This window comes from Asterias rubens, chromosome 4 (genome assembly GCF_902459465.1).
Source record: "Asterias rubens chromosome 4, eAstRub1.3, whole genome shotgun sequence".
NCBI classification, from domain to species: Eukaryota; Metazoa; Echinodermata; class Asteroidea; order Forcipulatida; family Asteriidae; genus Asterias; species Asterias rubens.
In genome coordinates this window covers 2,704,886-2,722,057 of record NC_047065.1, presented here as the reverse complement: position 1 = coordinate 2,722,057, position 17,172 = coordinate 2,704,886, and the positions used below count along the sequence as shown (strand labels likewise).

The 17,172-nt window shown below is 37.3% G+C and overlaps 1 protein-coding gene across 1 annotated transcript in view; it reads left to right on the top strand.

Annotated features, from left to right (window-relative positions):
* Positions 1-475: 475 nt before the first annotated feature.
* The window catches only part of LOC117289716 (protein naked cuticle homolog 2-like), a 35,613-nt gene continuing 18,916 nt past the window's right edge, over positions 476-17,172 (top strand). Inside the window, exons 1-3 of the mRNA XM_033770973.1 lie at positions 476-715; positions 2,750-2,806; positions 3,562-3,701. Coding sequence (XP_033626864.1) covers positions 688-715; positions 2,750-2,806; positions 3,562-3,701 — 225 coding nt within the window. The 5' untranslated portion in view covers positions 476-687. The remainder of the gene's footprint in view (positions 716-2,749; positions 2,807-3,561; positions 3,702-17,172) is intronic.

The following is a 17,172-nucleotide window of genomic DNA, read 5'->3' as shown; positions in this document are numbered from 1 at the left end:
TTATCCATTTTGCAGAAATTTATGGATGGTTGGTCTACGATGGTGTATTGGACCCACCACCGAAAATATTTGATTAATTTGGGCTAAAAAGTGTGCCGAAATGCTACTCAAGCGAGCAATCCAACCCCAGAATTAGCCACATAATATCCAAATCCACGCAGTATGAGCAAATACACGTAAACAGGTGTTGGTCTTAATTAATTGGCTAACTGCTGGTCACCTAAAAACATATACAGTAGCTTTTGTTCCAATCAAAAGTAGTCCCTTGAAGTAGTACCGCCTTTGTCTGAATGATTGACAGCTACGCGGTCCCGCCCATTTTTGTGGTTTCGTCCAGGGAACTTTCCTGGTGCTCCGCATTGAGTGTAGTGTGATATGAGCTGCGTCGGGTACCAGCGTATACCACTGCAGTGAGTATTTTGTACACACACAGCGCACACACACGTAATATTTATACACAACATACACTAGCCTTTACGTGTATTGGAAATCGAAGGGATTCCCGCTGATAAATGTACTTCAAAAACTACGTTTACATCGATGTTACATCTAGAATGGACACTTGGAATTTACTGTGCTAGTAAGGACAACTCTTATCGCACCATGATCTTCGACAGTGACATCTTGAGTGCCTGAATTCATGAAGTTTGTTACGAAAGAAGTGCTGCTAAAATCAGACAACCTACCATGGGCAAGGCACCGAGCAAACACATTGGTAATGCACGCTCTAGGTTTTTTGATATGGACGGTCAGCCGTAGTGTGTTGGAGTTTGGTAGACCTCTAACTCTATGGCTAAGAATGTCTTTGGATTTTTACTGTCCTTTTTACTTGGTGTAGTGTGTACGTGGGAAATCTATATTGGAAGTTGACCCTTCTCTCTTCTTGGATGTTGTGCCTTATTTCATCTCTTATGGGGGTCATTCGTGTTAAGTATTTATATATCCAAAAACCAACTGAATGGTTTTGGCATTGAATGTCCATTTTGTGGTTTTGCTTTTGACCATAGATTATGCTTTGACCATTTGACCTAGATGTACAAACACCACATACATGATCAAGTGTTGTTTTAATAATGTTGTCTTTTGAAGTGCATATTTTTGTTGTTAAACTTTCGTTTAAAAAATTAGTGTAAACTTTATTCAGTTTTTGAAGGTGTTTTATAGTCAATTATTTTTAGTGGTTTTATTTGGTACTCTACTGGTACGTGGTAGTGGTGCGAAGGTTTTATCGAAATATGCTAGGTTAATAAAAACTAATGCTTTTAATCGTAAAATGGGAGAAAGCAGCAAATTACTCGACGGTATTGGGTTCATCACACGGCGTAACCACACAAGAAGGAAAACAACGATGATAAATTAGTCTGTTTTGGATTTTATTATTTCATGTAACAATATTCTGTGTGAGTGTGACTTGGAGATTATCTGTGACTGAGCAAGTCTAGTAATAATTTACATAAATCATGGAGGAAGAAACAGACCTCCATGCAAAAATTTACTTCTAGAAAATACTTTTCCATAAAAGTTTTGTAAATGAAGTGGCGGTTGTTACTCTGATGGTGGACGAAATCTAACCATCCATAAACAAAAAAACGAGTTGGTTATCACTATATTGGTTATTTGTTTTTAACAAATCTGATTTTGACACCGAAAAAAATAATACAAAATAGAACCGCCGAAATGTAAAAAACAAACTCTACTAAAATTCAGAATAAAATTTTGCAACTATTTTACACAGATTAATAAGAGTTACATAATCTATGACTGTATGGAAACGCAGCAAACAATTTCCCTTGCCGATAGCAGAGCAAAACGCTCCACAAAATGTATCAGTTGCTACTCAAAAATCAGCATTTGCTTCTCAACATCTGCATTCATTGTGCACAAAATAAAGTTCACACTGTTGTTTTTGCTATGATGCAAAATTGCTGGTCGAAATCACTCCCTGAAATGTGAAATCAAGAAATGAGTCGAGGGTAATATCTTGGGAATGTTGAATCCATTTGCTTTGTAACTCGCTGAGTCAGCATCGATCAGCCACGCTCATTATTTTTGATGTATCTGGCATCTGTATGAACTGCCTTGTATGCTGTTAATCCTTATTGCACCTAGGTTATCCCTGGTTAGTCCATGACTCTAAAGAAGTAGACCATCAACAGGGTTACAAAACTTCAGCTTCAATTTGGCAAACTTGTTGAAATGGCCGAGCAAAATAAAATCAGAAGGAAAAACAGAGCCAGCTCTCTTTCACTCGCACGCACATTTGTTTGTTTTTTTCTAAATAAGTTGAGCAAAGTATGTTCTATAAATTATGATAGTTAAGTGTGCAGGGCCTGAAGAAAACACTGGACTGCAGTTCAGAGGCCAGTGATTTTAGCGTCTGCCAGTAAGCTTACGACTGTACATGTCCAGGAGGCTCAGTGTTTTTGAGTAAGAATATAATAACACCTCACTGCATTTTTTATTTGCAATGTTCACTATGTATTTTCTTGTTCCAAAAAAACAGTTCAAATGTGAAACTGTGTAGTGTTCTTCCCATTTTGACTCTAGTCTTAGGGTCTATAACATATTCTCTGGTCCAGTGAAAGTGTTGAGCTATATGTATGTAGGCCCTAGTTGTACAAGCCTTGAAGTCTTGTGGCAGTTTTCTTCAACTTCAAGTATGGTGTACACAACTTTTACAAGTTTTGTTATTCATTCATGTTTCTAAAAAACTAAACTGTGTGACAATTCTTTGTCTTTTCCTCTGCAGGTTTGTCAACTTTGGGTTTTACCGGTGCAAGCACAAAACGACGAGAAAACCCAGAAGGTAGGCCTATGAAATAATAAACTTCCCCCATTTTTCTTCACTCCTCTCAATATATTGTAAGTTTAACAATCACAAGCCTCGAGTCAATATAACCACAGCAATTGCTGTGGAGCCCTGTGCTGGTCCCCTGTGGTTTGCTTGTGCCCATTGCAAAGTTGTTACAATACAAATTTCCTCATAGAAGTGCCTCTTATCGGAGGAAAATTGCTGCTTCCCTTCAAGAAAGAAATTCCTGGCCTGTAATTGTAATCACTTGTTTTATAATTTTCTTATTTATATATTGTTAATTTGTTTATTTTCAATTTATCAAATAGTCAATCCTTTATAAATTTATTATCTACTTTTAAAGATCTGATGCATTCTCAATCTTTAGGCAAAAACTTATTGCTATTATTTTCAAACTGTACGCCAATGAATTTACTATCAAAGGATATTTGAGTTGGACTGCTAAATTTAAATGTCACCCAACCCCACTGTATACTTGAAGCTTACTTGTTGCAGTGTTGTTATTGTTTATTTATTTCAAATAAACTGTTATAAAAACGGATAAGTTTATTGAAATCTTTTGTTTGACAAAACTCTGTTTATACCTCTTTGTTGTATCTTCATCGAGGACGAATGAATGAGTTTGTTTATTGTAGTCTTTGATTGAACTACATACGTTTATTCATACTCTAAGTGAGTCTATCCCATTTTGTTGGATAAAACTTCCTACCTCCATGGTTTATCCGTACCTTCTTACTTCTTCATTTTAGGAGGAACGTACGTCTTGAGTGGTTGTGTGAATGATCAGTTCCAGCAGTCAGAGGAATCTTTGTGGCATTCCAAGGTTGCTCTCCTAGGTTCCTCCTCTAATTCCTCGGAGAAACGGACATTTCATCTCAACCCAGTCCAGGTAAGCCTTGTCTTAAGACGTTCAGAGTGATGTGAAGAGGCGGGGATTAGAATTATTTCAGACTTTTTTTTATGTCAACTTGGTCACACAAAATTGATGTATTTTCTTCAGAGACAAATCCTGCTCTTTGATTTACTTCTCTAGCTCTAAGAATACTAAGGCCTGTATGCCTCGTTTTTGAAAGGGCAGGGACATCAAGGCATTTTCTCTTTGGTAAAAGGCACCCTATGAGGAAGTTTCAAATTTCTACTGTAGTGGCATTTCAAGGGCACCAGGGCAATGACAAGGGGGCATGGAGGCAATTGCCTTTATTGGCTCTGTGAAGTGTCGGGCTTGACTACTGCTTCAAGTAGCTCCTTGAAATCTATAGCCCAAGAGGTTTGGTTGAAATGCCAACATTTCAAAAGTTGTATGCCATTTTCAGACTTTTTTAAGCAAGTGACCTTCAACCCTGGTGTTTAGGCTTGCATGGAAACTGAAAAGAAATTATGTTTCCTGACTTGTATTTATAATATTAATCTTCCTGCTACAAATGGCTGAAATCAGAATTTAGAAATCAGAATTTAGAAATCAGTTCCAAGACATTAGTACCATCAAAATGGTACTCCAGTACGAGTTCCGTCAAAATGATGCTCAAGCACTGTTGTAGCACTTTAGTGCGGTGCAGTACCATCAAAATGGTACTCCAGTACAAGTGCTATCACTATGATGCTCAAGTGTAGTACGTAGTGAGAGTACCATCAAAATGGTACTCCAGTACGAGTTCCATCACTATGGTGCTCAAGTAGTACTCTAGATCATGTATATTGCAAAGAATTCTTGACTTTACCCATATCCTCAATATTTATTGATAAACAAACATAAACAAGTTTCACTGGCTACAAGTACAATGTCAGTTTAATGTGACTTGATCTTTTAAGCCTTGGTAGTCTGCATTTTTACAAGTTCACATCAGTTTATTTAGACTTGGCCTACTTTACCTGCAAACCTCAGTTGTGAACTTTTGCAAAACAATTGTTTATTCAACAAAGTAGCCTTATCAGTCAATATTTCTGAGACCGCACAAATTCAGCATTCTTCCCAGGTTGTCTTATCATACACGTATCGTAAGCAAAATCATGCATTTTTGTATTCCGCTACCCTTCACGTACGGCAAGGCAGGTCATTCGCCTTTCATTAAACTTAAATAAGATCCCGTCCCCCCATTAGCTTGCCTTCCACTCATTAATCAGCCAATTTGCCTCTACCTCCCTCATAATTTCTCCAAGAATCATTTTCCTTTTCATGCTATCAAACCCAATTAGGGATTTCTGAATCCTTAATAAGTCCAGACAGTGCCTTTATTTTCTATTTTTCAATTAGTTCTTTTTTTTATTTTTTACTTTGCCACTTGCGAGAGATGACAATGTTTGTGACATTCTAAGGCATCGGACTCATTTCAGCCTTTTGTTACAGGTACCCACCCTTCTAAATCTCTGACTGAGTAATGGCCGCCAGGCTATTGTTGGCAAAACGCGGGATCAAACTCATTTTAACAAGTTTATATTGATCGCCTACCTGAGGATGAAATGTTCTTTTATTCCCAATTGAAATGGCAGCTCCTTTGCCCGTTAATATTTAATGTCAAAGTGAGGGAGTAAAATGCCAGTAGGGACACCTCGGATGACGTTAGTTTAAAAAAAGAGGATCTCCCGACAGTTAATGATGGGCCGTGCTGCCACGCTTCACAGCTTCATTTCTGTAGTTTTGGGAAAATGCGCATTCGGCAATTTTTTTTTGTCCAAATTAATTCTGTGACACTGTACCTCTAGGGTGACGAATGGTCAATTAGTGGCGCTGACACTGTCTTTGTCACTGAACGAACCGGGGCTAAAAAACACACCGAACGCTGGCTGTTGACATCAACGCTATAATATTGCAAGCATGCCTTAAAAACCATAATAGAAATTAAACTGGCATCGAAACATCTCGCGCAACTTCTCCCGAAGTTCAATGAAATTACCTTTTCGTCGTTGTCAGTAATTCATCCAGGTAAACCCTACATCCTGGCTAGAGCTTGGTAGATTTGTGATTTGTTAAGAAAGGCAGATGCATTTCTGAGTTTTTGTCGGCATCTTTGAAACGTATCAAAGTGCAACCTTACGACCTACTGCTACAAATCTCCATCCCTCATCGTTGCCTCCAGGGGAACACCTCTCAACAGTTATTATTTCTAATGGATTTTCATTTTCCGAGGGAGATGACACAAAAAGCAATATATGCATTTTTTTTTCTGCTTCTTTCTAATACTGCACAGTCCCTGTATTTATTGAGATAATGGAATCGTAGAATGCTTCTTGTATTTGGGAGTTTGCATGTAATGCATTCATGGTTGACGTGTCGGCAACATCAGAGAGGAGCGGGCACTGCCTTAATGACCTGTAGCACTTTTAAATGATTTGTTACCATGGATTACGGGATGTAAGTTGGTCTTTATGTGTGTCATCCTCTTGTGGATAGCCTGGGATCTGGGTTAAATTTTCCGCGAGTGTGTATAGTGTGTTTTAAGTCTCTCTGTTCGTTCCCTCTAATTTGGTGGTCAAGGGAGGACATGGAATGAGTGAGATTGGAGGTTTTTTTTTTAAAGATCTTTTATTCATGATCTAGGAAATTATTTCACTGGCTTTGATGGGATTTGTTTTCTTTTAGTTACAATCAGATTTAAACTGCCTACTGTAACGGGGAAAGTAGGGCGATGATTTTTGTTTGGGTTGATGCTAGTAATTTTTTTCTTGGAGCCGATACAGCTAGCTGTAATTTACGACGAGACGAGGCCTGAACTGAATGTTTTGAGATGATGGTATTGATGGAAGAAGCAGCAGGTGAAGTCTTGATCAAGGATGGTTGGTGGATTATTAAGATACAATTGATCAGAAAAAGTGATCAACGAGACTGTGAGGGGAACTTGTTGGTACTGACGTGGGGATGTACAGGTGAAGAGATCTAGCAGAAGGTCATCTTATTGTTGCACAGTAGCAAACAAATTGAAATACAGCGATACTGCAATTTGATACCATGTTGTAATGGTGTGCATTTCACAGGGTCTAATGTATGTATTAATCTACATTAGATTTATCCTCAAGGAAAACGTTGGTCTTATGTCACCATCCAATCTTTATGATCCAATAAACACCTAATTCAGATTTTTGTAAAATTATTTTGGTATAGTATTTTTGACTTTTTTTCCCAAAAATAACTGTACTTTTGTGGAGCCTGAAGCAGACGTACTGGTTCCCAGTTGCCACATTATTTATCCACACTGTTTTGTCTTGATTCACACAATAAATGCGTCCCCCACTTGGGGGGGTTAGTAAACGGTAAATTGTTTTCAGTACAGAGTGCCAGCATTTCTAACGAGGTTTTACGATTGGCCCCTAGAAACGAAACTGGGCCAATACTATACTTGGACTTTCTATTGATGAATTGATTGTTGGACAGCCTGATGCTTTAACAAGCACCATTTGAACCATGAACATGATTGATTTGATGCATTATGAAGTAAGTTGGCTATAAAGCATGATGACCTGGCTATTGCTGGCTGCTCCTGGTCATAATAAAAGACCCTCTGACTAAATTGACCTTATTATATAGGGGTAGTTTGTAGGGCAATGGTGCATGTATTTGCACTTGGTCCATTTTCTAGTCAAGGATTTTTTGATTGGGTCAAAATGGAAAATTTGATCAGGCAATATTTCAGAGATTTCTGTTCATTCGTCTTGTTAAATAAAAGTTCAGTAAAGATGTTTATTTTTTAAAATAATACAAATTTATGGATGAAAATAGAGCGTGCAATACTCAAAAATTTGTCGTCAAGTGAAAACCACAGAGTCCATCTTAGGACTAAAATAGATTTCGCGAAATTGTTTTACTCATTTCTCAAAAACTACCGCACTTCAGCAAGTAATATTATTACTAAGGGAGCTTTCTACTATCATTATCTTTAATCCGTGTAAGTTTAAAATGTAAATCTGTTTGTGTTTTGTGTCAGACAAAAAGTACCCAATCCCTTTAAATGTAAGTTTTATTAAATTGATAAATCCAATCTGCTTGTGCACTACAGTACACTGTACTGGAGCTTGAAGCATTTGTCATATTATTTGTCAGGAAACAAGTATTACAAAACATTACCGTGGGCTGCCTAGGAAGTGAACATCCCAGCTCTAGGTCGTTGACTCTCAAGTTGTGTACTCTGCTCTCCTGTGGAATTTCATGACAAAAGAATTGAAGATGTTACCAGTGCAAACAAGGTCAACCCTGTGACATACTGGCACCAAGAATTCAGGACTACCAACCACACACACTGGGAAAAAAAGATCCAGTGCTTGTTGTAAAATCTACAGTTTTTTTTGTGTTGTTAGGAAATGACACCAATTATTATTTGTTCTGGCCGGCCATTATTTTCTCAAGTGTGAAATGGCCGCAGTAGTTGCCGTGAGAAAAACTAAAAATAGAAGAACAATCTCATTGTGGGATTGGAGTATATTACCAGGGCTCAATATCATGGAGATGCTTAAAGACACCGGACGCTATTGGTAATTGTCAAAGACCACCAGTCTTCTCACTTGCTGTATCTCAACATTACATAAAATAACAAACCGGTGAAAATTTGAGCTCAATTGGTCGTCGAAGTTGCGAGATAATAATAAAAAGAAAAAGCACCCCTGTCACTAGAGTTGTGTGCATTCAGATGCTTGATTTCGAGACCTCAAAATCTAATTCTGAGGTCTCGAAATCAAATTCGTGGAAAATTACTTCTTTCCCAAAAGCTATGTTACTTCAGAGGGAGCCGTTTCTCACAATGTTTTATACTATCAACCTCTCCCCATTACTCGGTACCAAGTAAGGCTTTATGCTACTAATTATATTGAGTAATTACCAAAAGTGTCCAGCAGAATTTTATTTTATTTTGTTTTAACAATTTTCTGAGCAGAAGTTGGCAGACATGAGCAGGATACCAGTAAAAGATGGTACAATTTATGACATGGTTAATTACTATATATTTCGGTAAGCAATTAGTTTGTTGTGCTTAGCTACTTATTGTGATTAAAGCAGCGCTACGAAATTGGGCCCAGATGACTGCAATGTAGATACCAAGGAAGGCCAACAACTGTAATAACTACAACGAAATTCAGTGTAACTAATTCAATTCTGGCAAAAAATTCCCAAACAGAAGGTTTAACAATGCCTGCAGCCTTCTTTTTCTTGCGACATTTTGTTTCAGGCATGCAAATAATCAGAGTGTTTATGTAGGGATGTAAATGTTTCATTGTAGAGCTTAAGAATTTTACAGCTTCATCTACTGACTTAGTGACAACATAATTTCTTGACGTTAATTCAAGCTGAGAGTTTGCGCTGGAAATCCGAAATGGTAAATACATATGATCGCTCACAGACGCTAGATTTATCTATGCCCATAAACGGAGTTACAATTACATGTGAGACAGTCGGGTAATGATTTTAACAACTTTAGGTGTTTACGTTCAAAAAACATCTTTAAATGATTTGGTTACCTTTTGTTGATCAAGTTTTTGGCCACGTCATGGATCTCTACTCGCTGTGAATGAAGATGTGTAATATTATTATATCTGTAGAAGTTTCAACTTCATTAGTCGTCAAGTTTTTGAGAAGAAAAAAGTGAACATCACAGAGCAATGTTTTCAGGAGAGTCGCGCAAGTCCGTTGTACATTGCTTTTAAGTAATTTTCGTGAAATCATTTACTCATTTCTCAAAAACTACAGCACCTCAGCAAGTTATATTTTAAGGGAAGCTTTCTACCATCATTATTGTTAAACCGTGAAAGTTTAATGTAAATCTGTGGACGTTTATTTTTTGTGTCATACGAAAAGTATCCAAAGCGAACCCTTTAAATAATGCAAATTTCATGGGAAATATTTCAGTATATTGACGATATTAGGCAACGATTTTGCCCAGCAATTTTGCATAGCATTAGCAAGAAATTTAGATTCTACTTATTTTGTGCACACTGAATGCTGATATTGGGTAGCAAATTGTGATTTTTGAGGTTAGCAATTGAAACAATTTGTGTAGCATTTTGCTCTGCTAGAAAATCGTTCGCTGGATGTTCAGATCTACACAGCGTAAAAATAATTTTGCAGTTTATGAAGGAAGACTTTGTGTACATTAGTGTTGACATTGTTTGCTATTTGGATTGAGTGTGAATCCACTCTACAAGCTGTTTTTACAGGCCATGTGGTTGTTCAACAGATAAGGACTTCATTTTTATGACCTTTGTTCTCCCATGGATGAAACAAAATGTCAAAATGGTTTTCTTTTTTAGAATTGTGTTATGCTTTAAAACCTGCACTGAATTCAATTCAATTCAATTCAAGGTGTTTTATTCAAATTTTTGTAGCCAAAGGCTAAATTACAATTGAATTTACAAGGTAATAAACATCAAGATTACATACATTGAAGGGAAATTAACAGGAATATTGTTCCATAAAACCAACTATTTTGTTCCATCAACGATGTTGTTCAATACATTGTAATTTACAAGACGATGAATACATTACCATTTGCTTCTGAATTCAATGTCAAGAAAATGAAATAAGCTAAAATAAATTGTTTTAAATATATTTGATGAAAATTACTGGTTTCACAGAAGAGAAAAAAATAACAACAGGGTGACTCTATTTTAAGGGTTTGGGTACATTTTGTACAACATAAAACACTAACATCCACATATTTTATGATTTTACGTTTGAAGATAAGGATAGTAGAAAGCTTGCTGAGGTGCTGTAGTTTTTGAGAAATTAGTGAACAAATTTCTGAAAATAGTTCATGACCCACCAAGACGAAAATTATTTTGCCATGCACATAACAGATTTACACAACTCCCCTGAAAACTTTGATTTTTTTTCTCTCAAAAACTTGACAACTAATGAAGCTGAAACTTCTGTGTACAGGTAAATTTTATTACACGTCTTTATTGTAGGGATTCATGTTATGGCCGAAAACTTGACATACAAAAGGCATGAAAACCCTTTACACCAGTTCTAACTAACTCCACGACTACACAAGGTAGCAATTTGTTTAGCTTGGTAGGGTGTTAAGGGAAGGGGGGGGGGAGGTCGGGTGGTCAGCTTTAGATTAAGCAAATGAATTATTTCCTATGTGTTGTCGCGCATTATCTAAGTGCCATGCAGTGTACAGGACACATACAATGATTGAACTAGTTAATTCCTAGAACGAAGAAATTGTTTTTGTGGAGCTTTTAGGATGAGTAAAAAGCTTAAAGGATCCTCAATGGAGGTTCTACTTGGCTCTGTGTATAGGTGATGGTAGAGGTGCTACACACTGGACCAACTGAACAATCAAAGATCCCTGCATGGGTCTTCTACTGTTATTCTGATCCTTGACCTTTGTTCTATGACCTGAAAGGTCACAATCTAAAGACAGTGTTGACCAAGAATTGTGTATAAACACCTAGAGTATACACTGTACAGACTCTTAAACCCATAGAGTTGCACATGTCCCCCCCTGCTGTTTTGGCGAGTAGTTTTTTCTTGGAATGTTTTGGTTTTCATTTCCTGTGGTCATTTTGATTCTTGAAGTCTAATACTGTTTTGTTTTTGTTTTCCTTCTGAGAAATGTCCTTGAAGAGTCTTTTGGGAAAAGAATGATATAATGAGCTTGATTCATCTTGAAGTCATGATTTCTCAGTACTGTGTGATTGTCTGATTTCTTGGAAGGTTCTTGAGAAAGTTTTGAAGTTCTTTTGACAGAAGTGAAGTGAAAAAAATTGTGAGAATGATGCGTGGGCACGAACTATGTATTATTGGGCATCAACTGATCAACCTGGCAGGGTACTCTGTCTTTTAAATGCAATTGAGATATATTTAATCAGCGTTATCTGCTTTCATACTGGTCCGCTAGCAAAATGCCAGTAAAAAAGGCCAAAGAACCAAAATTCAAAGTCAAAATTCTCACCAAGTGGTCCTGCTGGCTAGTTCTTGAACTTTGTTTTTGAAGGGGCACAGCAATTTTCCTCTGGTCCGGAGCAGTCTATTCATGTAAAATGTAATTTGTGGAACTTTACTAAGGGCACCGCAGCCAAAGCACAGGGCACCATGGCAATTGCTGTGGGTTTATACGAGGCCTGAGGTATACGAACTTGTAGTGAAGAACCTGACAGATGTCACTGGAAAAAGTTAATGGCAAACCCTAATAATCTCCATTAAATTGAATGTTTTTTTGCCACTTTTCAATCATAAGTTGAAACCTTAACAGACATTTTGGTTTTTGTACATTTGCTACACGCATGAACAGATATTTTTACTTTTGTTGGCCGCAATAAAACAAGCCTACCCAAAATGTTTATGGGTATGACCCAACTGTCTATTAAAAAAAAAAGTTGTTGTGAAAATGTGGAAACAGCTGTTAAAATCTAGCCTACTTTAAACACCACTTGAACAGTGAGTTTATGTTGAACGTTTATTAGCTTCCATTTTGTCAACAGTTTTCACTGGTCCCTTTCAAAAGTTCAATACAAGATTGCACTGCTAACAAAAGCCCTCTTGAATGATCTCAGCATTGCCATTTCCTTCAGGTCGAGAAGAGGTCACCTTAGGTCAAGGGGCATCCTTGGCTCAGGGGAAATATTTAGTTTCTCCTGTCCAAACTCGAGTGGTGATATTTCCTTTTTGATGGTTCGTTGAATTGGTGTCTCGGTGTCGGTGCGAGTCAAAAGATGCGAAATGGTGGTGTTTAACATTCCTAGCGTGGCATATCCAAACAAACATGTACCATCTAGTGATTGATTCAGGGGGCAAAAGGTTAACTTAGTCTTGTTGAAATGAACCTCAAGAGGGTTGGAGGTGAGTCAGTACCTTGACTTTTTAAAGTTTGGAGAAAGTTTCTTGGAAGTTTAGTTTGTAGAAGCTAATAATCCTTATTAGTTAAATGTCGGGCATAAAAGAGAATGAAGAATAGAAGAGGCAGTGGACAATAGCTGAGAATCCCTGGGGAAAAAAAAAAAAAAACAGGAAACAAAATTTGACTGATGACTCAATTGATAGAAAACAACCAGGCCTGATACTTCATGGAGGCAACAAAGGCGATTGCCTCCACGAAAAATGTACAATTTCATCATATGATGCCCTTAATACCAAGGAGAAAAAGTTTTGCCTAGTGCTCTTGCCCTTCCAAAATTGAAGCATCCAGGCATGCCTTGCCCTTCCAAAAACCAAGCATCCTCCAAAAAAACGAAGCATACAGTCCTATTCCTGTTTTTCTAGCTCTAAAGGGCCATTCATAAAAGTCGTCAATATTAATTTTGTTTTTACATTTTAAATACAGATTTACTTCACAATATACTCTATAACTAAAGAATAAAGTCATGCCTCAAATGATGCAGATTTATCAGGTCAAACGGCTCCAACATCGAGCAGATCGAGCAGCCTTCTTTATTTTATCATGAAAAAAAAAAAAAAAAAAAAAAGAATTTTGATTTTCGGTTATTTCTTTTGACCCACCCACCCACAATTTCGAAAAAAAGATCGATTTTATTTAACATTGACTATTTTGAATGGCTCCTAAGTTACATTCTACAGCCTGAATGACTTCATCCGTAATTTGAACTCCTTGTAATGTACCTTTAAAAACACAGATGGTTTTCAGATGTCTATTGATTATTGCACACTTGCTGGACAAACCTAAATATATCCGCACTATACAGTGCATGAAAGTAGCCTTCAATGGTTACCGGTTCAAGAACGTTGTCCTATGATGATACAACACAAGCTATCCAACTATCGTGGTATTGGTACCGGGAACACTTATTCCCCAGATGTGAGCAAAAAAAAAAAAAAAAAACATCCCATGAGATTTTTCTAGAAACCCAATATGCCTTGTGATTATTATTTGGCTTGTTCATCTGTCAGCGGTGCCCCGACACAGCGGTTGGCAGTGGTAGAGAGTCCCAACCCCAAGGACTGGGCCTCTTGACTGTACCCTGTTTGTGAAAATCGTTGAATGCGATTTTCCACTGCCCACTTATAGTTGAGGCCAAATAAAATAAAATATACGTTGATCGTCCCCTAATTCATCCTTTTTTGAGGCCGCATTTTTTATTTTATTTTTACCTACTTTTTTTTCTTCAGAAAGAGAACTTGTACAGGCATGCAACTTTTCAGCTGATAAACTGATTTCTTCTTTTTATTTTCAAAACAGTGCCAAAGAAAACTGAAGACACTGTACAAAAGTTAACTTTGATTTTTGCAATTTGAAAGTTGCATGTCTGATTTTAGGCCTATAAAAAGAACTTGTAACTACATAAAGTAAAGTGGTTACTTTAGTTACACTGAAAAATCAATCGGTGGCCAGTCAAAATAAAAAGGCCCTCATCCTCCTTTTTTTTTGAAAAACCTGTACGATCAACTTTTTATTATTTTACTTGGCCTCACACACTGATGCTCTAGCATTTTAAATTGAACTCACATTGAACTCTGTGGTGATATTTTTGTGGTATATGGAGAGGGGGGGGGGGGTTAGAATTTAGCCCCTGTCCATTATGTTGCTCAAGGCTTTATCAATATCTTCTCTCCTATTTGAGAATTGTTTCTAAAGTGGTGGTCGAGTTTCAATCAAAGTGTAGATCGCTTTACATGTGGATGCTACACATCACCATAACTTGAAATAGAACCCAATTTAAATGAAAACTTTTTATTCTGGGATTTATCAAACTCACTACATCAGAAAAAAACTTGCAATTCTCGTGCAGTTTTCAGGCCTGGTTGCTTAATTTTTGATAGGGCAAGGGCACCAAGACATTTTCTCCTTGGTAGATAAGGGCACCCTACCTATGAACAAAATTGTAAATTTCCAACGGAGCATTTCAAGGGCATCAAAGCATGGGGCATGGAATCAATCGCCTTCGTTGCCTCCATGAAGTAACGCGCCTGAACTTTCAACAATAATTATTTCGAAGGAGCTGATCGGGAAAATTGTTGGTGAAAAGAGCAAAGTGAGAGGTTGGCACTGTATACACACAGATATGGATCTGAAGTTTTGATGATAACCAACGTTGAATTTTCAATTGGAACTTGATAATAATCAGCGAACCAACAGAGCCAATGATCCTATGTGCAGTTTGTGTAGTGAGAGAACACTCTTGACTGGAATCCCTAAGCATAACAGATGCAATCCTAGGAAAGGGACCAGACAGGAAGCCCAGCATGGCTCTTGGGGTTTTTTTAAGGAACATCCAGCTGAGTTGAACACATTCTTGGTTAACGAGCATCCTCAATTAAAGCTCAATATAAACTTATTAGAATGTCTTGTTGAATTGCAGTTGTAACCGTGTAATCAAACACTTCCTATAACAGGCCTGGTACTTCAACAAAGGTGATTGCCTCCATGCCCCCTTGTCATTGCCTTGGTGCCCTTGAAATGCCAGTAGAAATTTACAATTTCCTCACAGAGTTCCTTTACCAAGGAGAAAATGATATAATCATGGCGTGAAGATGAATGGGCTGCTAAACATTACCTTGCTAACATGTATTTTAAAGGCAAAGTATACCTTAATTTTTGAACCCTTTGAGCGTTTTGATCCTAAATAAATCTCAGTCCTGATACTTCTCGTAGACAACGAAGGCGATTGCCTCCATGCCCCCTGGTCGTTGCCTTAGTGCCCTTGAAATGCCCCAGTATTTTCCTCATTGGGTGCCCTCTATCAAGGTGAAAATGCAATTGGTGTCCTTGCCCTTTCAAACACGAAATATTACATATTACATAAGCATACATATTAAAGGCCTGAAATCTAGATGTACACAATAAAACTTTTCTTAAAGGTGGTTGCGTTTCGAGGTATTTCCACACAGGAAAAATAATCCCACACAGGGAGAATATTAAAGTGTTACACATTAACGCTTCTCAGATTCAAATTTTCGGGTAAACACTTCATGTAAAAGCTATAAATCTGTATACAAACACATTCAATCATGTTCTTCGAAATTGAATGTTTCTCTAAAAATATTAACAATTTTAAACGCTGTCGTAGGATTTTTACCAAAAGTTTTTAACTGCCATTATTTTTACCAAAGTGATTACCAAAATGATACATTCTCTTTAAAATGTTTTGACATTTTCTAGAAGGTTCAGAAGAATCAGGCAGAGAGGCTGTACTTTGATTCTAGTGTGTATGAACTTTGCAACCTTGTAATGTGAACGATCTTGCCACATGGGTACTTGCATTCTGCATGTAGTACTTCGTTAGATGAAAATAATGGTACAGAAGTCAGTAACATTTGCTCATCCACCCACACACATTATGTAGCATCAATCATTTGTAAATAGACAAATTTATTGCAGAAAATCAACTGAGCATTGCTCTAATTACTTCATTCGTAGGTTTTAGCCAAGATTTGGTGAAAAGATGTACAAAGTGGTTGGAAATTAACAAATTGGGTGTCCAAATTGTTTACCTACATTATCTTCCAGTACGCGCTAATCCACCAATCAGAAGCTCGAACTACTAGGGGGATAAAAACATATATGCTACGACCTGTGTTTTATATCCTACTTCCTCTGTTTTTATTACACAGTGCGTATTGTGAAATGTCATTTTGTCACACTCCGTATACGGACAGTGCAAAAATTACTTTGTAAACTTTGTGCGCGTGAAATAACGCTCTGAAGTTTAAATTTTTGCACGTTGCAAGTCAGACTGGAAGATAAATTTGTTATCACACGCGCACTCGGAAAAACGAAAAAATATAGCGCGTCTCATCCCATATCCAACTCGGCCTTCGGTCTCATTGGATATGGGACGCAGAAGCGCTATATTTTTCCGTATTCCACTCGCGCTTGTGTGATACCTTATAATACATTACAAAAAGACAGATAAATCACTGAAAGCAGGGTGTCAAAATTTAAAAGAACAAGGGTGTTTAAAAGACATCAATGGATACTGTGATCCCAATACAGTTATCAAAATTGTTCAAATGTAAGCGTGTAACGGAACGGGATAGTCGGTCGGTTTATGGTCGGTTATTCGTCTATGGTTTAAATGTGTTATTCAGGTAACTTTGCATTTTAAATTGGTAAAACACTGTACTACATGTTTTGTGTTAGTACAGTACTATAGTCTTGTACAATAGCTTTTATAATTGTGAAAAATTTGAAAGCCTAAAATTCGCAGACACACTCACTATAGATTGTGTACATGGATCGACCAAGGTTGTTGTTTGTTTTCCTTTATCGAGCTTGAAGCTCGCAGTGTATTAGATTGGCCCTGAGTGGGGTATACACAAAGCAATCTTGACCAAGCCACAATTAAGGAAATCTTTTGTATCGTTCCAATGTCAAGGAGAAGTGAGCTTTTGTGTCAAGTGATTCCTTTGTTCCGCTATTGTTTGGTCGGCTGAATGAAGATGGTTTAGATGAGAGGGGTGAAGGTGAGCTGAGAATAGG